Consider the following 24,478-nt stretch of genomic DNA (forward strand, 5'->3'; position numbering starts at 1 on the left):
TTCTGAAAGCAATTTTAGACCTTTTTTATTTGGGCAGACTTTTAGCAGGCTGGGTTAAGTCTGGTGTACTGTTTGAGAAGCCTGTTTTATTATATACTTTTTTATTTTATCAGTTTTTCTATTTTTATAATTCATTGGGTTGGGGGTTTTTTTAGCTTAGGCTGCCCTGAGCCTGTTTTCGGGAAATAGCATATAAATCAAATAAATAAATGAATGAATAAATGAAAAATAATAATCTTTAACATTTCAGAATTAATGTTTTCCATAGTCATAAAACTGTGTTCCTCTCCAATCTAATTTATAATCCAGATACTGTTAAGTTTAAAGGAAACCATTTATTTCCTTGCTTAGAAAAACTGGAGTATTGTCATACTGACAACTCTGTTAATTAACAAGGCACCACCTAATCTTTTAAACCTTATGCAAATGAAACTCAATTAGGATTGTATCACCTGAAAGAGAACAATTTTAATTAAAATGAACATGCATGAAGGTTTCAGCTGCATGCAAAAACTACTATAGGAATACTTCAAATGCAAAACATAATGCAGCATAAAGACAAAGTTTAAGATCTCTTCCTTTTTTTTTTTTTAAACAAAGCATCCCCCCAAAAAAACATTCAAGCCTCATAAATCCCACTTCTTTAAAAAATAAAATATGCTCATGTATATAACATATGCTGCTTAAATCCTAACATGACAATGTAAAAGTAATTTCAGTGACAAGTGAAGCTTTCTTTATTCTTCACTCTATTTATGGAAAAAAAACCCATGCACCTATTTTGTTTCAGTGTCTGATTCATACATTGAAAAACTCCCCCTCCACCCCTAAAATCCCTATATTTATATTGGATGGCCCCATTTCTTTTGAAAAATAACACCGTCTATAACACTAGAAGCATGGAAGTCTAATGCCTAAAATACCCCTGCAGACACAACTATACTGGGTAGAGGTACACAAGAAGAAGTAGTTAGCCATGTTAGTCTGAAGCCAAGCAGAAGACAGGATAGATATATACCTTATAGACTTCATCTGATGAAGTGAGCTCAGGCTCCTGAAAGCTGATACTCTCCATACATCTTTTTTCCTTAGACTTTAAGGTGTGCATCTATCCTGCCTTCTGGTACACAAGGAAACCACCAATGCAAGCTGTCAGACAGATTGCATCTATGCAGCATCCCTATGTCTGCCACTAATAAAATAAAGCCCTGTCCACTTGCTCCTGCTTGGCTGTATAATAGATGACAAAGCAAATTACTCTGAAGTGGTCATAAGAAAGCCACAGTGCTCTGCCAGCCCAGCACTATGCTTTGGCTGTCCCATGGGACTGACTTGGGGCCACTCCAGAGCCATCTACTCTGACTTCTTCAGTGCATGGAAGTGGGAGTGAACAAGCAAACCTTATTTTGTTGGTGGTTGACCCAGGGTCAGGAAGGAAGCCATGTTGACATACTCAAACACTCAAGAGTAGGCCAGTACTACTGTATGAGGGCAAAAGGAGAATAAAGTCTCTGCAGGCTGCAAAGATGGGAGGAAACAAGACTCAAGTCAAACTCAGAATATAAAACTGAGGCTATTGTGAGTTTGCAGCTTCTTACTCATAAAGTTGCTAGAGGATGCACTGTGGGTGATGGGATTTTCCCAAAATAACTAGTCATTCAGCTAGTGAAGACATTTCTATGGAAACATGTTCTAAGGAACATGTCTATGCTTCCTGAGCTCCGTCATCTCTGTTTCTAGCCTTGTCCACTGTGTATGCTTCAAGCAAATGCTTTAGCTGGCATTTCTTTAGTGACAAAAATAGGACAGCAACAAAACGTAAGAAAAATAGTATTATTTTCCCCTATCTCTTAAAGAGCACTGAAGTCCCATATTCACTATGTTCAGTTCTCCAGAAACTTCCAGGTACACAGAATCACATTGCCTAACATGCAAAATGAAACATTATGCGTATTTTATTGTAATCTTTTGATACCAAACTTTTTGTAAAATAGTACTAAGACTTTACCTTATTATTCTACATATTTTTATTATTTATTAGCGTAAAACATGTCTCGTTAGTATAGAACATGAACCAGATGACGTAGTAAAATTCTCAGAGGTTTCTGTGGCTATCAGAAACCAACCGAGTAAGTCAATGAATTGGTCCCAAACAGTGAACTTTTCTTCCTATTGTAACATGTTTTAAGGAAAGACCAAAAATAATTGTGGCTTGATGCTTCCCTCCTGATAATATCACAAGTTATTGTCTTTTCATCAGTCCCTTTAGACTTTTCCGCCATTTCTCCAACAAGACACCTGACACGGCAGATTCTCCAACTTCAGTCTTATTATATGGCCCAGATATTTCTATCTTCTCTTCTAATAACTGTAGAGATAAGGAATTTTTACGTGCCTTGACAAATCTCAGCATTTATTACACATCTTTTCCCCCCCACATAATACATACTATTCTTGAAAGCATTTGCTTTCAAGGGTGTTTAGATGTCTATGGATACCACTGGTGGATTTTCAGTTTTTATATCAAGAAGTAAATAAGACATGAGTGGCAAATTTATAGTTTGTTCTTTAAGCTATCACAGCTGCCAGCTCTTTAGTTGTGATGTTACTTCCTTGTGGACATAACCATTGGCTTTACTGTCACTGCCACATTAGGTAACTCGACTCATCAGCAAGCTCTTTGCCTTGTGCTATAACGTTCGAGTTGGGATGTGACAGTTACAGTTGCTTTATCATAACAGATTATTACATTTACTCAAATACAAGGTGACCCCTCAATAATTAGACGCTACACATGGACAATTTATAATTTTTTTAATTAATTTTCCAAGTATAGAATCTAATTATTGGAAGTTTGCTTGAATTTGTCCGCTTCTCACTACTACAGCAAGGAAAAATAAATCCTGGGAGTCAGATAGCCCCCTTGCCATCTGCCCCCACAACTTCTTCCCCCTAAAGCCCCTTCCACCCTTACTTTCAGACTACAGGTACCCATAGACTTAGTTTATCCAGAACTGATGCATTTTACCTTATTTGAAATTGCTACAAGTTTTATTACAGGCACTCCATAAACGCACTTTTAAGTAGCACTTGTGTACCTACTTATGTATAGTATGAACTATGTATAATCTCAGTCCAAAACCAAAAGATATTAATTTATAATTTACCATATACAGTAGTTCATTGGGCTGGGAGCCTCATGCAAGTCAACAGCAAGTCAACCTATGGTGACCACATACCTCAGCAGTGCTCAGTATGTGTGTACTCCAGATACCCCCAACAAGGATCCATGTGCCAATTACCCTCCCTTCCCTGCCAACACTGGAACCAGGTGTTCTTGCCATGAGTCCGGGGATGATCAAAAATTTATATGCAGATGAGGTGCAGGGCAACCAGCTCCACCTCAAGGAAGGCAGAGCCACAATAATCATGTTAAACAGGCTAAAAGAGTAGGTGACAGAAGGGTTCTGGTTGAACTGTTTGGGGCCCTGTTGGGTGATGCTCGCCAGACACTTCAGGCTGGTGGAAAAACATGAATCACTGAAAATGCACAGCTCAGCTGTGGGAATTAAAAGGAAGTTGAAATGTATTCAGTGTAGTGGCTTACTGTGACTTGGACTGGAAAACAGTCAGTGCTGAGGAGGACTCTGCACAATGGGTATTACCATATATCTTATTCAGATGAGCTGCACTAACCTATCCTTGTGGTTGGTTCCCATCAGCATCTTGGCCTTTTGGCTCAGATCAAGTGTGGTCATCCAAATCCAAAGATCTCCAGGCTTAGGCCTGTACGTAGGATACCTGGCAATGGATATGGGATTATGCGAAGTCCCAGGGTGAGAGTCTGGGACAGAGGCTGCCATACATGATGTTTAGACTAATTGAGTTCTGCCTGCTCAATCAGTATGGTTTTTGGAACAATTGAGTTCTGCTCAATTGATATGATTTGGCTGATTTGACCTGGAACACAAAATATATTAATAAAAATTTTTTTTTAAATCTTCGCCTTTTGGCCAGTGATGAAGCATAGGGGGTGCACCCTCTGAGAGCACTGATGCACCCTCTGACAGGCCATGCTTCACACTTAGGTGAAGACCAGGGGGCAGGCAGGAGCACCAGTGCCCTCACTGCAAGCGCCAGCCGAGAAGTGGGAGCCCCCCACCGGTCGCTGACTAAGGCGGCACCAGTCACCCATGCTTTTGGTGTAGCAAAATGTACAAATTTAAATCAAATGTAGCAGCATTTCTGGCACCCAGGGAAGAGAGTGTAAAGGCTGGCTCTGGTCCTCCTGGTGCTGGCCTGGTATTATAGTACCTCCAGTGCCAGTTTCATGTAGAAGGAACACCTGCCCATTATTTTTCAGGGTTCAAAAAATGTTGTCCCATTAATATGTTTGCCCAGTGTGGGCACGTGTTTTATAGTCATGATCAATCTTGGCTACATTTAATCAGCTTCATAGTTGGCTTCCATTACTGAGCATATGCTGCTTTTGGCAGCAGTTTAATGATAGACAGCGGAATATATTTAATGAGGTTTCCTTGTATGCAAAGAGCTGTCCGCACCCCCCCCATGCCGATAGGGTAAAAATACTTCATTTGAGTAAATATGCTTATTAATGCTGACTTTTTTGTGATGCTGGACAGTCTTTCAAGTTTTGCTTGCTTGCTGTCTGAGCTGTCACTTAGAAGTAACAACTACTACAATTATTCTCTGAAAATGTACATATAATAAGTCTCTTGGTTCAATGCTTTCTGGCTTATTAATCTCGCTTTGGAATATGGTACAGAATAGAATCAAATGTTGAGAAAGACACCTGCTTTATGAAATTGCTTTACCACATCTGGGTGTTTTCTTATTCCTTTCTTAGGAACCAGATTTCCTCCGACTTTCATGTGCTTTGCCTTCCACACATTTTATTGGTTTCATTTTCAGCATTTGTTATAGCATCTTATTTCAAATTGTATTTTAATGTGTTTCATTTTAATATCTTGTAATCGTTTCCTTAATTGCTTTTTCAATTCCATTTTAAATGTGACAGAAAGATAAAGGAGAAAACATCACTAAACATGAAATTATAAAAATAGGGACTTTCTCCCAGAAAGCTTCCATGGATGTCAAGGAGATTGATGAGAGCTACACATACACACACATATCCTAATGGAATTAGTTCAGTGGCTTTTCCGTTGGAGTCACTCCAGGAATGAAAGCCCACATCCAACGGAAAATAAACCTGGCCTCTAGACAGACTAAGGGCTTGATTAGGTGCTCAAAAATAAATAGTTCTCCCATTTGTTTCTAATGAGTCCTCACAAAAATTAACCTAGAATACTCAACTATTTTTCCCTTCAAGTTAAAGATTCCAAATTTTCCTCAACAGTTTAGTGTAGTGGTGCTCAACCTTTTACCCAGTGGGCCAGATGGGCAGTGCCTGATCATTTTGTAGGCCAGATACAGCTGGTGGACCCAATCCAGCACCAGAGGGAGCAGTGGCTGGGCCCCATCCAGCCACACAGAGGGGAGCAATGGGGACAGCCTGGCCCTGATCCAGCCATGTGGGGGAAGGGGGCTTGGATGGGCCCCAAACCAGCCCCATGGAGAGAAGGGCATGTGATCCATCTCTGATCCAGCTCCATCAGGGGAAAGGGTATGGCCCAATGCCACAGGAGGAAGGGGGCATGGCCAAGCCCCAACCTGGCCAAGCAGGAGAAGGGGGCATGGCCAAGCTTCAGACCAGCCATGCAGGGAAAGGGGCATGGTCCAACCCTACAGGGAGAAGAGGGTGCAACTTGGCCCCAACAAATCCACACAGAGGACAAGGGGCATGGCATGGCCTTGATCTGGTCATGCAGGTGGAAGTCTGTGGTCCAGCTCTTACCTGCCCTACAGCACTTGGGATTTGGACATCATGGTAGTATTAACTGTCACTCCTCCCCCACCACCAAATCTGCTGACCCATGGGGAACCCTGTGGGCTGGATTCTAAGGCTCCATAGGCCACATTTGGGCTATGGGCCAGAGGTTGAACACCTCTCATTTAGTATTTCAAATTACATATTCCTACTATTTAAAATGAAGTTAATAAGGAAAGACCCATCTGCTTTGAAACTTAGTTCATTCCCTCATGTTACTGGAGAGGCTTTAGAGAGAGCATGCATATGGTGCCCCAGAATGGAGAACTATTTTTAGCGAAATCCATTACAACAAGAAATACAATGACATAAAAAGTATGAAAGAAAGATTATAGTTACCAAACACAGTCCTAGCTGGAACAGATTCCTTATTTATCCAAAATGATACTTGAGAGAGGATCACAGTCATAATGCATGGAATATATGTCTGAATCATAAAATAACCCATTTTCCGTCTGAGGTGGAAGTAAACTGTCATAACAATATATTCACCTAAAAAAAATAAAACCAAAGGAAAGTTACGTTTCTGCCCCTCTGTGCAATTCTTCGGATGCAGAATAACTGTTTCAGACAGACAGTCATGATTAGATATGACACTAACTTAAGTATTTAGCAATTCAAATAGTAAATGATGAGCTTCCTTAGAAAACAAGAATGAAAAGAAGCTTAGTATCAAATACAGATAACTGTAATATGTCCTTACAGTGCCATTCTGTAGGCACAATGTAAGAGACTATAAAAGTAACAGATCATGTTGTATTATGTTTTATGGAATGTGCGACTTAAGAGCTCTTTTCCCATCTAAAAAAAAAAAAGGAAAGAAAACCACTCTCAAGGCATAAATATCTATCTACCATTACTCTGGATGCAATATTGTAATGTCCATACCCTGTAACTAGGTGCAGTATTACAGTATCTAGATTTTACCTATTGATACCTACTAATTCATATGGAAGATTAACTGGTTTACAACATGTTTACATTCTAGTACTGCTTTCATAGTTAAATCATCTATACTGTATACTCTAGTGCTTTTAATATTTTACTTGCACTAGTTTCGTCTAATATCACATGAAGTAGGCATTATTTTTAGAAGCATGAGAAAAATTCAGAGTGCAAACCAAATTTTGCAAGTATGAGCAATTTAGTTTTAAAGTCAATGGGAAACTCTGGTGAATTCTGAATCAAGCCCACTCTTAAGATGACTATACATGTGCTCTGGCACGAAGGGGGCTGCGTTTTAGTTAGAGTGGTTCTTGGAAGCCGATCTAAAAAGCCCATAGCATCTTTTGTATTCAGCATTTCAAAACGGCAGCAGGGGCACTAACTAAAACTCGTTCGCAGAGCTTTAGTTAGAGTTTCAGTTAAAGCAACCTCTCTGCCATTTTGAAACACAGGATGCTGAATACACAAGACACTGCAGCGTCGCAGCACATGTAAAAGTGCCCTTAGTTATCTAGGGGCTTGGAAGACAGATTGAGTAAGATGCATAGGTCCCAAGATTAAGATACATAGGAATGCTTAAAATCTCTATAATAGCAGGTCCACAGTAATCAGTTTAACTTAGTTTCATAGGCTCTGGGAAGGTAGAGCTGGAAGAGACTTCATGAAGTCATCTACTCCAAGCCCTTGGCTCAGGGCAGGATTATCCCCGACTAAACCACGCCAGCTAAACTATCCCATAATCACACTGTTGCTTGTGCATATATCACTGTGACAGAAAGGAACAAAACTGAATTGGTACAAAATAGTAAATCAGGCCTTGCTATCTATCATATAAACCTATATATTTATTGAGTGATGGAACTCCTTAAGAAAAGGACTCGTTGGAAACCAATGAAGCTGTTTCAGTGATTTGTGGCTATTTCCAAGAGTAAAGAGTTTGCAAGATCAGTCCCAAGACGGTCCTAAGTCCTGCAGAAAGTACCTCCTTCAAACCTACTCCCTTTCCCAGTAAAAAACAAATCCTTATTTGATTAGTCTAGTCAATTCCCTTCTAAAAACCAAACAAAATTGATAGGGAGGCAGCAGACCTGTTTGATCATCTATCATCTGCATGCACAGAGAAAAAAAGCAAGCATCCTGAAAAGTTTCAGCTTACTGTCTGAGACTGAAAATGATGTAGGGTCAGGGTTTACTTCATGTATCTCTGAGCTAGCATTCTGGATACCCAACTCTTGAAAAAGGGCTACAGAAACTGTTCTTTGAGAAGTAGCAAGGAACTGATAAGATCTGTCCTGTTACTTTCTAGATGATCAGCAATATGCAGGATATTGAGGAAATACAGTTTTGTGTTGGTATTAAAAATAACAGCAGAGAAATCTGTTGAGTACATTTACTCAAGCTGTTGTTTTTGTCATTATTCTGCCACTACCTTTCATCATAGAGTGCTGAAGTTCATTAGCTTAGTAATCCAATTTCACAAATCAAGAATAATATTTTTAAATATATATTATCAACAAACTGATCATCAGTGAGATTTCACTTATTGGGGCTGCCTGTTGTTTGCTTAAAAAAATCTAATAGAACAAAAGTCAGTTGCAGTGCCTACTGCATTACAACATTTGCTCTTACACTTATCTAAATATTATTTTAGTTTATGACTTTAATAACACATTTGGCATCTTATATGTTTATTCTGGATTGTCTGCATTGCCAAACAAAAGTAATTCTTCTCTGCTTAATGCAAATACAGTATTGAGAAAGTATTTCTACAGCCTCATATCGCCTCTAACAGCCTCAGATATATGGCTTCTGACTCTTTAAATTACATTTTAAGCAGTTATTACAAACACTTATTTATCCGCTCTGTTTGTGGCCTCATCCCAGCTTTATGAAGGAACTTGGGATTTCACTGTAGTGAATCTGCAAATGAAATTTCTGAAGACAGAAAACCTAAATCTGCTTTATGTACTTATCCACTTACATTTCTTCTAAAAGGCCCAGAATACCTTCTTAAAAAGTCTAAGACAAAATGTCACTGTTAATTCTATGTTACAAGCTTATTTTCAGTTACAAGGTTCTTACCTGTAATAGATTTAACAGTTTCACTGGATACAGTATGTCCAAGGAGGTCATACTGAACTAAACTGGAAGACTCTTTAGGGACTTCCACTGACTTCTCAGGTCCTTTTGTCCAAGTGTAAATCATTTCAGTCATTGGATATGCATCTGAAACAACATATCATTAATATACATCTATAGGTCATGTCTTATCTTGCTATTTTGAAAGCTTGATCCAAAGCCAAATGAAACCAATAACAAGACCATTGCTTGCTTAGATTTTTAGTTAAGATTCTTAATGCTTGTGCTAAGGTATCTATATCATCACAGGAGAATAAAAAAATCTATGTTCATAGCCCTCAAGTGCATGGGATCACACAGAATTCAGTTCAGTGGGAATTCTACATGTAGGGTCAGAACCTAAATATGGAGCTTAAACATTTTTTCATTTTTTTAACTTTTTGGAAAGATATTGATATTTTATCTTGTATTTAAATATAAAATATATTGATTCAATAGCAGTATAAGCTACAGAGTTTCTGGGGGGCTAGAGGGATATTTATTTGAGGGAAATAACATTTATACTGACAATTTTTTTAAAGTATTTGCCAAAAATGTAAAGTCCATGAAAAACTGTCAGTAGCCAAAACATACCCCCAAGCCTCATGAACTCTTCAAACAATCAATATGAAATCAACTGTCAATGTTTACCTTGAAATTCCTACAAAGCTGAGACTCTTGCTAGAACCAAATTCAGACCCAGTTTTTTAATTGAAATCAATATGTCCTATTTAACATTTCACGGAGCATAAGACCAGCTCGTGCTGTCTGCCAAAGGCAATGTCTGATGCATCAGTTCAATTGGCCTGGGACTTCTCTGAAGAATTCTCCCTAGATAGAGGGAATCTCTGCTACTGTGAAGTTGATGTAGGAGACTAGGGCTGTGCAAAGTTTTGGCTGCTGATTCAATCTGGAGGAGATTTGGCCCGATTCAATGGCCAAATCTCTGAATCCAAATCAAATCAGGAGACCAATTAAAAGATCTGAATCGATTTGGAAAAGATTCAGAAAGCTTCAGCGATTTGGGTAAGCCCCGCTGGCTGCAGCAGGGAGCTGAACCCAGACTCCATGCTGGTAAAGTAGGGGACGGGAGAGAGGAGGCTAAAGGAGGGAGGAGGGAACCATGGGAAGCAGGAGGGAACCCCTGCCAGACCCCATCCCCTGCCTGCTCTCCCAGCCCCCCAACTCCCTCCCACTCTCCCAACACCCCCCCCATGTCTGCCCCACCCACCCCAGCTCCTGGTAGTTTTAAAAAAAAGCCCCTACTCACCAGGTGCTTCCAGGCAAGGGGGCAATCCCCACTGCCCCACACCACATAGGGGCCTCTGCCATGAGGCCCCTGATCCTTGCCTGCTGTCCCACCCCCTCTCCCTGCTCCACTCCATGGCTGACCCACCTGCCCCAGCTCCTGGCCCTTTAAAAAAAAAAAGAAAAACAAAAAAGACCCCAAACTCACCAGCTGCTGCAGTGGCCTTGGGGCTTCTGGAGGCTTGTGGAATAGCCCTTCATGCAGCGTGGGGCAGTGGGCGGCAGCAGGGAATCACCCCTCACTGGGCAGTAGCCGATGAGTCAAGAGTTTTTTGTTTTTGTTTTTTTTAAAGGGCCGAGAGCTGGGACGGGCAGGGCAGCTGTGGTGGGGGCTGGGCCAGTGGGCAGAGGTTGGGGGGCTCATAGCAGAACCCCCACATGGTGTGGGCCAGTGGGGGACAGCAGGGATCACCCTCACCCTGCCTGGCAGCCGGTGAGTGCGGGTTTGTTTTTTTTTCAAAGAGCCGGGAACTGGAGCCAGGCAGGGCTGGGAGAGCGATGGGAGCTGTGTGATTCGGAGATTCAGATGATTTGGCAGCAGCCGAATCTCTGAATCAGATTCAGCAGAATCGATTCGGGACAGTGATTCAAATCACCAAATCGAATCATTGTCCCCCGAATCGGCCAAATCTGAATCTGAAGCAAATACTAGCCGCCTCACACCAGCCTATAGGAGACATCACTAGCTTCTCTCTAACCTTTGCTTTAAGTGGGAAGATGAGATGTGACAGGGATTATGAAGGACAAGGTCACAGCAGAGCCCAGCTCAATTACACTGAATTATTCACTGCTTTAAGTCCAATGTCCAATTTATGCCAACAACAGAAATTTGCCTAGTACCTGGTGCTCCAGTTTCACTGGACCTGGGTGCTAGGAAGCAAGTTGCTGCAACCACCACCAATGACAACATCGAAATGCCGCACAGGGAAAAGTGAACAGGAGCAATGAATGGTTCACAAAGCTCATCAGTAATCCCTAACTAATACTTGACTCCACTAAAGCCAAACAAAAGAACCAGGGGTCTTTTCCAATGTACTGGGCCCAGTGTAAATGAAATACAATACAGAAGCTGACATAATGCTTCCACTAAAAAACAAAAAACAAAAAAATCTCAGCAAATTTAGGACATACTGCAAAAAATTATCTTCTCTCCAGAATTGACACTGACACTGAGGTTACATGTTTATGGCTGCTCTTGAGACCTGTCTGCAGCATGTTTGAAAGAGGCCCTATCTAGTCAGAAAAGCAAGATTTAACTTAGTATCTCAACCTGGGCCGACCTGTCAATGTTTTGCTTTGATAAACACTCTGGACTTTATTTTGCAAACCTTACATAAACAAAACACACTCTGAAGTCAATGGGAATTTTGTTTCAATCAAAATTCTTGATCAAGGCTAATTTTCAGGAACCTTAATTATGACTCAAAAGACATTTTCAAAATTCACTCCTATTATTTAAAACTATAAGTTCAAAAAATCATAATTGCAACTTACAGCTTCCAAATTTGAGAGGACAAGCATGACCATCCATTGGAAAATCCACTAATCTCATGGGACACTCAGCGCTGATAGTAAGTCTATAATAGAACAAATTGAATATGCTTTGCTTGGTATTTTGTCTAGGCAGGATCACTTTTATATAGAATAATTGTAAGAAGTTAAATACATAAACTGAATACCTCATTGTGTATAAGATGGTGCCATTTCTCATTATTCTAAAGAGTTTATTTGGGGCTGTCATATTATGAGAGACAGATTTTTTCCCATTCCTGAAGAAAGTGTCAGGTGTCCACACTTTTGAAACCATCAAGTTATTAAGTCTTAAAATTTCAATGGGACCATCATATTTCAATCTTTTGTCCACCCATGTCTGACGGAAGAAGACATCCATTGTGTATTCCTATATTGAATCATCAAAAAAACAAAGGTTGCATTTATGGTTCCAGGAGGAAAAAAAAAACTTTTAGGCGCAAATAAATCACAAGTGAAGTAAGTGTTGTTCAGTTAACTACACAAATATATTTCTACCGATTAAAGTGAATTGTGTACTTCTTAATAGCTTAATTTGCCACATTAGTCATATAAATAAATTGCTAGACATGTTTAATCGTTCAGGAATAATTACTATAATAAAATTGCAGGAAGCAAGCAATTAAGTTTTTTACTCTGGCATATAACTGGAAACAAAATGATGAAATGTGATAACAAATGTCAAAGTATTTTTTAAAAGACAGATATAAAGGGATTTTTTTAAAATGATGGACATGTTAAATAATAAAGATAAAATATTTGTTATATTTCACCAAAATCAAGAAAAGAATCATACATCTAATTTCAGTTGACAAAAACAGGTGGTTAACTGAAAAAGAATCAATTATTCTTGTGTAATGTCTATAAAATGCGCATAATATAGACTTGCCCTTAACACACTTATACCTGTATTTAAATATAAGTATAGTCCTATTGACTTCCAAATGACCTCAGCAGAACTATGCAGATACTTAAAATTAAGTATGTGTTCAAGTGTTTGCAAGATTTGAGGCCATGAATGTCATGAGAAAGTACACACATGAACGGACATGCGAAAAAAATCTGTTTACAAATTCATTTATGTCTTGCAATTATCAAAGCACTTTACAAGCGAACTTGCAAGTAGACCAGTGAAAAACAATACCTTCTAGTAACCCCCCTCTTGTATGTTAAAACATGGTACTATTCTTCTAATCTGATTTCTTTCTGTTCAGTGTTCTTCAAAAGTGAACTGAATGCATGGGAAGTCACATTTGCCTTTTTCATAACCACATCACATTGGTAGCTATTGGTCTATATACAGCTATCATAGATAAGCTGTGTCTATCACTCCAGTCTTCAAGGTCCTCTGATTTTTTCAGTATGTTATTCCTGTTCTCTCCTGTATTGATGATACTGCGCAATAGGCTGTACACTACTATCTTTTGCATACAGATCATTAATAAAAAAAAATAAAGTTCGTCTCTAGATCAAGAAGACATGAGAAACTCCACTAGCAATCTCTCCTCCATCCCATTAATTTCTCTTTCAGCCCCATCCGCTACCAGTTCCTTACTTTACTGTTCTTGTACATATCCCACCTTCTCCAGATTAACCAAAAAATTCTCCATGTGGCACCATTTCAGATATTCTACTGAACTCCAGATAGATCACACACATACACATATACATATACATATACACACCCCTCATTTCAGAGCTCACATGTATTTATTATTCAAATTTCTTGGGACCATATTCTGTTATCTATAGTCATGTTGGCTGCTTATAACCATAAAAATAACCCAAAAAATAATGCTTTACTTTAAGCTTGGTGCACCCCCACACCGAGCACAGTGCATGCCCAAACTAAGTATTCCATTACTTTGAACCTGGCTCACCCAACATCTGTATACATCAGGCACTTCAATGGGACTTTTTGGTGCTTTTATCAAACAGCTGATTGAATAAGCAATTAGGTGATTAGCTGACTGAATCAGCTTCAGAGAGAAGTGCCAAAAAGCCCCACTGAAACACCTGATCTATAAAGGCACTGGGGAGCCGAGTTGAACAAATGCACTGCCTCATCTAGTAAAGCACTGTGTTGTTTTGTTTTGTTTTGTTTTGGGGTTTTTTGGGGGGAAGGAGGGTTCATGTCTGTCAGCAACCTATGTTGGATAGTAACTTATTGCAGAGATATAACTTTTGATAAAGCACAAGCGGTACATAAGCTGTAATGAGAACCTGACCCACTGGCGACACATAGGGGTTGCAGATTGGCTGTACACCCCCTGGAAATGCCAGCTATGAAACTGAAAGTGCCGGAAGAAGTCCATTTCCAGTTTTGCTGCTGGTGATTTCACACATGGTGATTGGCTGCTGGGGGATTCCCACCCCCCTGGTCAGCAATCAGCCAGTAGGGGACCTGCCTTCCCCAGTCGGCAATCTGGTGCCCCCCGAGACTTGGGAGGCACCTATCGCCCAAGACCTGACCTTTGCAGAATATTGTGTCCAAACTTTAAGGCTTGACTGCATCTATACACATACATTGAACTACATGCTTAGTTGTGCTTTGCCAGATAAATCATTTGACATTTTTTCTTTTTCTGAATAAAGGGCATAAACTTGAACCATGAAAGTCAATAGGAGATATGTTGGATCAGGCCTTGAAAGAACTGGTAGCCTTTCTGGCACAAATACTGTGGTTGTCAATCTGACATTTGTCTTCTGTTAATACTCATGCATGTCATTTACTTTCTGAAAGTATTGTTGCTGGTAAAACCTGAATTGTTTGCTGAATATGATGCCAAATAGGACACTAAGATAAATAAAATGAATTCATTTGAAATGGAAAATGTCAACAAATGTTCAGAGAAAAATGTCATCAGGGCTGATCAATTAGTAAAAAATGACAAATAATAAAATCAGTGAGTCAAAGAAGAACCACACATGCTCCAGATGGAAAAAGCCAATTTCTGTGACCTCATCAAAGAAATTACCTTCTTTCCACATATTGCTTTCACATGACCCCATTGGCCTGATTCTGCTCTGACACCAGTATGAAATATGTAGCAAATTCAGTTAAATCATTTCTTTACTCCAGGCTAACCCTACTATGTCATCAGGATCAGGCCTGTTGTATCTAATTATAACTTAAAAATTAAACTGCTGCTAATCTTTCCTATTTTGCATGATTGACAGTACAGTACGAAGACATATGAATTAAGCATTCAATCCTAACTGCAATTAATGGTTTCTCAGCACCACAAAATGGCATTTTAATTCCAGAAATACATACCATTTCTACATCAGAAACAGGTCCAAAACTGGTGACGTATATATCTGTTTGAACTTCAGTAACAGGACCTAATGTATAAAAGGAAGTGAGCAAGAAACATTGAATTTTGCAGGCTAACATATCTCAAAAATGATACTGGCACATATACAACATTTTATGCAGTTGTCATTTTAAAGGCTTTGTGGACTAATCAGAGGAAAATGTATAGACAGCATATTCACAATTCTAAGCCTAATTTAATTTCAGACACTGAAAGTGTTCATTTTCATTGAATTATCTTCACTTGCATAAGTAAATCAAAATATATATATTTCCAATGCAACTCCACTCGGAAAATTACTGGATAAGAAAACAGGCACAAAAATGAAGAAAAAAAAAAACACACAGAGAAAATTACTATTTTAAACGACTAATGGCCTATATCAGCAAAGCCTTTCTACCAAGCTATTCATTAATAGCATGTACAGTCCCACTGATATAGTACATTCAGTAACATGAGATTGCAGGATCAAAAATTAGGGTCCAGATCAAATGTTATCATATACCTAAATACTTTTGGGGACCTGGCCTACATTCCGATTTTACCATTGATATATCCTTGCAAGTTCAAACAGTGTTCTTGTGACAATCCTGAAAAGTTTGTTCATATCCTGTATTTCTCCATATGTAGTATAGTGTTAATGACAGAAAGCTTTTCTGTCTCAACACACCACTGTACTTTGCCATGCTGTTAAAATACATTTCCTTATAAAAGTAAGAATGTAATTTACACTACAACTCATATTCAGAGTATAATATAACTGCCATTACACTAAAGGGAAACACTTCCACCATCATTAATGGGAGTATGTCATGACTGTGATAGAGCAGTAGTTCTCCACCTTGTTAGACTCAAGGCACCCATTAGAACACATCAGCTCTTAGTTTCACTGACATTTTGACGATTAACAAAGTAAAACAATATTCCTGTGGCAAATAACTTAGAAAGCCCATACCAAGTCAGAAAGTTTTTGATGCTATGGATTTCAAACTGAAATCCTTGAACTTGTCTTGGGAATCATGTGTAGGTGCTCACACACCTAACATTATTCATATTGCATGACACCCCATGGCACCCTTACAAGGATCTCATGATCCCCTGGTTGAGAATTACCGTGAGAGACTAACTAACATGGTATCCTATTTATTTTTTTAATCCGACCACTATGCCCACTAGCAACTTAGCTCAGATCACCAACTCATGTCACATATGCCATCAAACAGTCATTACATAGTAGTGACTTTAGACAGGTCATTTTCAGGTCCAAGGTCCAACAGTCTACACACTCCTGAGACTTAAGTTTCAAAAAATGAATTAGTAAGTTCACATTAATAAGGGCTTTTTCATACCTCTTACATTCCAGTAGGAAGCAGCAAATACTTGAAAACTGTTTTAAAGGCAAATAACTGCCTCTTGTAAGACTATTGTGTATACAGATGCCACTTCAGATCAAAATGCATAAAAATGAAAGGAAAGAAATAAAATATGCACTGGCAAACAAACTCCTTTTTAGTCAAAAATACATATCAAACTGCTAAGCAAAAGCAAAATAAAAGCTTATAAAAGTACTTTACTGAACAATTTGCAAATTACATTTTAAATATCAGTTAAGTTGGTTGGGAATTTTTCAATTGATGGGATTTTTGTTGATTAATCAAAATCAAATACTTCCACAAGACCTCAGTTTCAATAAGTTGCTTCATCAGGAAAGTTGCTCAGGTCTGGAATCTGGGTTTTTAGTTGTAGCTGTGTTGGTCTAAGGACATAGGCAAGGTTCTTTGGGTAGATGTGATATCTTTTATTAGATCTCAGGTCTGGAATGGAATTTCTAATAAAACCCACAGAGAGGTGAGAGAAAGACCCTTCCAGAATAGCCTCAACAGCCAAGGAGCTCATCCAGATAAAGCAGACTCGGATTTCAAGAGAAGTTTCAAAAGATCTTGGCTTCACCTCAGTGCAGAACAGTAATTTTAAACCTTGAACAGTTTCATGGGACAGGAAGATAATTTCCCATTCAGTGACAATAAGAGACTAATGCAGACATATTTCTTGTATTATTTAGTGACCCTAGAACATTAGATACAGGTACTCCTCACTTAACATTGTCCCGGTTAACATTGTTTCGTTATTACTTCACTTATCTATTAGAAAACATACTTATCGTTTCGCTTAAAGTCGCATTTTTCAAGAATGTAACTACAGCATTAAGCGAGGAGTAGCTGTATTGTATTACATCATATAGCAACGTAAATCAAATACTTCTTTTATTAGTTCTTCAAAATTAAGTTTGAATGGTCCTCTAAATATGCAAAGTCAATTTTGTATTTCATCTCTCCCTTGCAGTGAATCTCTCCTGTTTTATTCCACTGATCACTATAAATGTATAGTTGTATATCAAAACTGCCAAAGGAAAGACAAAATAAGTTCCACTTAAACAGCTATTCTGCACAGACACTGACTTACTATGTTGTGTTGTTGAAACGGTTACAACCTCATTAGCAATAAAGTTGCACAGATTAGTAAGTGAAAAGAGGGTGAAAATTAAGGCTAGGAAAAGGTTTTGATGATCAAATTAGGTAACCTCATACCCTAATGACAACACAATGCCCTGCCACCTCACGGAACCTGGGGCCAAGTACCCAGTCAGATCCTCAGGGCTTGACTACACCATTTTGACAGCAAGCCCTGATGCCATGGGGATTAAGCATGTCCCATCTATCTACCCAAGTCAGAGGCATACATCAAACTTGTAAACACAAAGAGTCTACTCTCTGCTCGTCCTTCTCTGCCTACTCTTGATCCATCAGTCTCCAGCAGGCCTGAAAATAGCTGCTGGTGATGAGCCTAGAGCAGTTTTGCTGATAAACTTTCTAGTTTGGTGCTCACATGTACAGGAAGATGCCTGTGTATTCATTTTGTTGGGGCTGACCAAGGACACATTGCTACAATGGTGTATAAGCCTGCATACCGTGGGTGGGTAGAGGCTAAGAGGACTGCAAAGGCAAATGAATTCTGAAGCCCTAGTGAAGGAGACTTTTCAGCAGCCAAAGTCTAATGCTCTCACAAGATATTCAAACCTTATTAGAAGGACTCTTAAGAAAGAATGAAAAAGGAAATGGAGCTCCCTGATGATCATACACATGCACAAGGAAGACTGACATTAAGGAACTAATCAACAGTTAATATTAAGAGCATAGTATCATACGAAGTTAGCAGCATACTAAATACACTGTAAATCACCATGTTTTAGGGCATAAATTATAAATGTCAATGTACATGGAATTATTTCATTTTAGAATAGGCAGGGGTCTTTTTTAGGAGAATGTCATGCTAATGGGAATAAAACTGAAGTATTAATAGAAACAGCTCCAGAACTAGGCATAACAGCATAAGAAAGCAATGTTTAACATTTAGCCTATAGCTCTACCAGCCCATAACATCCTGATCTGAAACCTCCTTCAGAGTTTCTCTAACCAACGGGCACCAACACTGACCTGTTTTGTGCTTTTGAAATGCAGCTTAGATTTATGGACTGTGTTATACCACACAGTTATATCTAATCTCTTTCTAGAGGTGTCCCTTTTTTAGTGCCCTGGCCCAAAGTTTCCACTTTTAAGCAGAGGCCAGTTGCTACTCTCTGACTGGGTCTTCTGGCTTCTGCATCCCTTGTTTCTCACCATGACTCCCCCAGTGGCCCAAATTAATATAGAACAGGGAGGTGCATCTACATGTGCAATCAATGCAATAAACTCCAAAGCACTTTGAGCCCGACTGAGTAACTGCTCCCAGGCACAGTGTCTACATGCACACCCAGAACAGCAGTCCTTTGAGCTGCCCCAGAGCAGGCTTTGTGGGGAAGCCCTGGACTCTGTGTGGGAACATCAGAAGAACTGGCAGAGACACAAGAGTACCAAAACATGCAGAGCCCTGTGGTTAGGTGGCATGCAGGGGACTGGCCCCTTGCTGCCTGGGCTGACTGGGTGCAATTTCTGCTCATGGTTATGATTTACATGAGTGATTGATGGTAGTAAATAACCCTGCTGTAAGATAGTACTGTCCCTGACAGTAATTAGTTTACTGAGCCCTAATGCAGCCTCACATGTAGACACTGATGCTTTACTGCAGAACTAATTACTCAATTCTTCAGTAAAGCACATGTGTAGATGAACTTGGGGAGAAGCAATCTATGGCCTATGGAACGGATCCAGCTTGTGACAGCACATGGTGGGTGGAGGTGAGGAAATCGGTGACGTACAGGAGCGGAGCACATTCTTCACCCTGCACCATGCACTTCTCTGCCACAAGCTGCCAATGCCCTCCACAGCGTTCAGCAGAAAGAACCCCACCCCACACCGTTCCATGTTGAGGGCTGCTCTCTCACCCAGCTACTACAGCCTCTGCTTACCCTTGCTGCAAAATTTGGTGGTCCCCACTGCCTCGGTCAATAGAAATCAGTGGCACTCAGTGGCGAGGATAAGCAGAGGTTGCAGAAAGGAGGCACAAGAGCAAGAGAGCAGCCCTAAGCACAAAGCAAGGAGGGAAGGGCACTGTGGAGGGGACCGGCAGCATGCCATTCTTAAAGGTTGCCAATCCCTGATTTAGAGCCATAAGTAGTGACTTTCTGACTTTAAAGAATTATACAACATGCAGAAAACTACTGTAACACAAGGCAGCAGCCTTTTCAAAGCCAACTAGCACTTCTCAGGTCAACTGAAATTCCTTAAGTTAAATTGTAGAAGTAAAACTTAAGTTAGAATCACCTACCCTGTTTTTACAAAACCTCCTAGCAATACCTTTTATATCCCAAACTGAACTTGGCATCCAAGTCACAGTGGCCCTACATCTATGGCCCAAAGAGCAAAGTTACCCTGCCTGGCAGTAACATCCCTCAGCACAGAATAATGTTTCAGGTAGGCTGTCTCCTAAACCAAAAACACTTTAGGCACATCCATATAGAGCAGTGGGTGGGATAATTAACATGGAGATAGGCCTACTCTCACTGCCACGCAGTAGTAATAATTAGTCCACCAAAAATGGCAGCTACAGTGCCACCAGTTTACAAGGCACGTGGTCTAGGGCAACACAACATGCTTGCAGCCGCTGCTGTTTGACATACGTTACTGTATAGACACAGCTTTAATCTCCAGAATATTGCAAAATCTATATTCTCCACAAAATGTCTACTAGAAAATATCTGGTCAACCTATTCCCTCTTATTTTGTGGCTTAAACACTCCTCCAGTATGAACACAGTGCATAACTTAGCCTAAAACTATTAACTATTCTAATAGCATAAAAGTCTTGATCTATCTGTCTGTAATGCTTTATTCATGCTCTGATTGGCTGAAAAACAACCAATCAGAATGGGAACAAGCACTCGAACAGGAGCTGGCAGCATAGTGGAGCACCACCAGGATGGTGGGGACACAGGGGACGGAGGGCAGGGGGGGAGGCCAGCACAGCTGGCTTCCCCCCTACCCACCCTGCTCCCTGGAAGCGGGGGCAATGGAACAGATGGAACAGGTGGCAACGGTGGAGGGGGAGGGGAGCCAGGCCACTGGAGTTGGCCTCACCCCCTCTTACTCCTTGCAGGTAATGGTAGCAGCAGCATGTGAGGGTGGGGGAAGAGAGGGATCAGGGTGCTGTGGGGGGTTGGGCAAGGCCACCAGCTTGGGCCTTGGCTCACCCCTCCCTAATTCCATCGTCGCCACCTGCAGGGCCGGTCACAGGATGATGCGGCCATGCGGGGGGAAGAATGGGCCCAACACGGGTTGGGGAAACAGCGGGTGTGCCCGCAGATCGAGGTCGGGGAAGACTGGGTCCAGGCCTGATGTTGGGGGGAAGGAGGACCGAGTCCGAGCCAGGGGAGAAGCCGGCCTGCCACAGCAGTGTGAGGGGGGAGCAGCGGTCTGGCCCAACGCAGAAGCAGCCTGGGGAGGGCAGGAGCGAGCCTCCTCCCTGCTTGGGCCCAGGCCCACCCCTCCTACACCTCCCCTCCCCCCCCAGTGACTCTGAGCCCTCTCCTCCCATTCCCCCGCTGCTGCTGGGTCGGGCCCGGGCCCGCTGCTTCCCCCACCATGGCAGGCTGGCTTCTCCTCACATTCATGCCTGATTCTCCCCCTCATCAGGCCTCGGCCCACTCCTCCCCTCCCCCCACCACTGCAGTGGGGAGGAGGGGAGTGGGCCCAGACCCCAAGCAGCAGGAAGTAAAGGGGGAGTGGGCCTGGATGAGGGGCAAGGGCATGGAGCTCCATTCCCGTATGCTCCCCCCTATCATTTCTGATGGGCAATTGGCTAGTGTCATTGTAAGGTCCTATTTCAAATCTCAGCTGCTATTATTTGAAAGGTGAACATTCACGTATTGTTACCTGAGCAGAGGGTTGTATGAAAGTCAATTGGCATTTGATTTAATCAGTAAAGAATGGCCTTCAATGGAATGTGGGAAAGTTTCTGTACATCATCAGATCCCCAGAAACACTGAAGAACTATTTATAATACACTAGTGAGTACTTTGTCAGTTAAATAGCAGAGGAGTCCTACATACTGCCGTGGCCATTCTCACACCTGAATCACAGCTTGCATGATAAAATGCTTCTAAAGCAGCTCATACAGGATTGAAATCAACTCCTACAAAAGCCAGGATAATTGGCTATTATATAGAGAAACCAGATGAATACTGGAGGAGACTGAAATCATGGGCAGACCACAAGAGAGTAGTACAGCTCTACCATACCTGCTATTTCAAGCTATGGCTACGTTGTAGCCACTGCCCCCTTAGAGCTATATCTTCTGCCTTCCCACCAGTTTCACACATGGTTTATCCTTAGCATACAACACTACGTTGTTTTAAGCACAACAAAATGGTGCTTAAAAGATGCAGAAAACCTTGTGTGGGCCTTCTGCATCTTGGCAAATTTCACTACTAGAAAAAATATTTTTCAGGAGAACTAGGAGCTTCCTTACAGAACTTTCAACATATGAAGTGCAATTTTACTATGGAGTATGGCTAACTCATGATGAGGGCAGTCCCTTAAGTAAGGGAATATGTAACTCATGTGAAACTTCATTAGATCCATTCCTGGAGATAAGATTAAAAAATCAATTGTTATGGTAAAACATTGCGGAAGATTGGTGTGCACTCACTCCTTTTCTCTCCCCCCTACCCCCGGCCCCATCATCTGCTTAACAATACAGAACATAGCACAAGGTTGGTAGCAGAAAGGTGTTAACCAAAACAGGACAAAGCCAAAAAAAAAATGGCTACCCATTTCTTTGCTGTTTTTTCTTTCTTCCTTTCCTTTTTTCATTTTTTTTTTGTAAAGGGTTTAAATCACTATCTTATTGACTTCAGACTTGGAATTAGCCTTAGAAAATGTTTCTTTTTTACATTAAGAACCCCAAAAGCTCTGAGCAAATCTTTGTTATGTGCTCACATAAAACCTTCTATAACAGTTATGAGTATGGTAAAAACCAGAAAATAACAAATATAATCGCCCTAACCAGGCATGGTAAACCTAACAGTGATAACAGTGGAGTTCAACACAGTTCCAAGCTTCACTTTTAATGGAAACTGAGATCTTAAAAACAACACCCTTTATTGCACTATTTTATCTCATTATTTACACTGCTTGGCCTATTAGATAAAACTGCTAACGCATGCCATTTCCTTACTAAGAGCTTGAAGAACTCTGCAAAGATTGAGGCTTGTACAATCTGCAACTATGACTTAACAATTATTTTATCCACATTTCAGTATCAGTTCCTAAATTTTAAACTTTGTATTTTATATCTTAGTCAAATCATGTGAACTGCCATATCAATTCTGTGCTCTCAAATCCTTGAAATGACCTATTTTACTTGTTTCTCACACTTATTTTGATTAGCTAATATTTTCATTTTACCACCTTCTTTCATTTCCTGGACAATCGCAGCTTAATTTATATCTTTAGTATTTACTACAAATTCATAATCTAAAAGTTAATTAACTAATTTCCTTAAAAACTTTTTAGGCAATAAGTCCTATCAGCAGGAATAGCAAAAGGGAATCAAAATACATTGGTTTTCAGTTGTAAAGCCACAGTAACTGAATATGGTATTTTTTTAAAATTAATATTTAGTGTTCATGGAAGATACAATACTGGTAGCCCTAGAAAATAGTTTCCTATTTGTCAACAGACCAACACAGCAGAGGCAATGACAATTCACATATACCAATGCCTCTACGGATATGCTCACTATCATTTGTATGAACCCTGACCAGAACAAACTATAGCTCTAGGAACTGAAGAGACAGCTCAGGATTTTTTCTTGTTTGGTAGTTAGTCTATCTGCTGACACTGCCAGCATGGGTGGCAAATGATGCCAGTTTCGTGATGTAGACACCTGTCTACTGGGAACTGGACTAAGAATATAAGCTAATTTTACATAGGTCATTGAGCAGAAGACAGATGGCAATGACATCAGTCACTACCAACCAGGGCTGGATTCATATCAGTCAGCTACAGGTAAACAGCCCCATATCCTGTTAACAATCCCATAAGTCATCCACTCTCTCCAGCTGAGGAATGGACAATTGCCTAAAAGCAGATCAGCTTTACTTCACAGTACCCATTCACATTGCTTGTATTTTTTAAAAATCTAATATATTATGCATTGTAACCTTGCAGGTATGTATACATTTTTCATATGAGCTCATAATCATATAAGTATTTTTTCTATCCTCTAGAAATAAGAAAATTAACTCTTTCCAATACATCATGTGCTTATTTTCTGGCTAATTGGATGTCAAGTCTAAATTCAAGGCTCAAACTCATAGGGCGCATCCACACATGCAAGCACATGCACTTGCAGCAGCTCAAATAGAAGCAATGCAAATTTGAGCTCGGGCTTTTTGACTCGGCGCATGTGCTTGGACATGCACTTTGTTGTGGAGCAAACTGTGCCTCTTGGGGCAAAATAACCCTGCCTGGCTCCTCCCTGCTCTGCAGCCAGAGGGAGCTAGAGGACATCCAGCACCTGTCCTGGCCCCAGCAATATAAAAAGCTGCCCTGATAAGTAGCTCAGGGCTACTAGCTCTCAGGAGCTTCTGGGACCTAGACAACTGGTAGCCGGGGACAATACCCCTTGTGCCAGCTGGACTGCCAAAGCAGTCCTGAGAGTTTCCTGCACCCTCTACCCACTGCAGCAGTCTGGCAGTGGGGGCTACTGCCTGGCTGTGATCTCATCTGCATCTGCCAGACCCAGATGGGGACTGCATACCCAGTAGAGGTATCTGCCCCTCTGGGCCAGCTACCAGTGGACTATGGTTGCAGGGTTGGCCTCTGTGAGGCACTACTGCCACGTGTGCCCCCTGC

General features: G+C 40.7%; 1 protein-coding gene across 1 annotated transcript in view; it reads right to left on the bottom strand.

Annotated features, from left to right (window-relative positions):
* GABRA4 (gamma-aminobutyric acid type A receptor subunit alpha4) overlaps positions 1-24,478 on the bottom strand; it is an 89,893-nt gene that overhangs the window by 52,987 nt on the left and 12,428 nt on the right. Inside the window, exons 3-7 of the mRNA XM_090035875.1 lie at positions 15,087-15,154; positions 11,959-12,179; positions 11,774-11,856; positions 8,936-9,079; positions 6,248-6,400 (exon numbers count right to left, since the gene is read on the bottom strand). Coding sequence (XP_089892001.1) covers positions 6,248-6,400; positions 8,936-9,079; positions 11,774-11,856; positions 11,959-12,179; positions 15,087-15,154 — 669 coding nt within the window. The remainder of the gene's footprint in view (positions 1-6,247; positions 6,401-8,935; positions 9,080-11,773; positions 11,857-11,958; positions 12,180-15,086; positions 15,155-24,478) is intronic.

This window comes from Crocodylus siamensis, chromosome 2 (assembly GCF_052110815.1).
Source record: "Crocodylus siamensis isolate JL-2025a chromosome 2, ASM5211081v1, whole genome shotgun sequence".
Classification (NCBI taxonomy): Eukaryota; Metazoa; Chordata; order Crocodylia; family Crocodylidae; genus Crocodylus; species Crocodylus siamensis.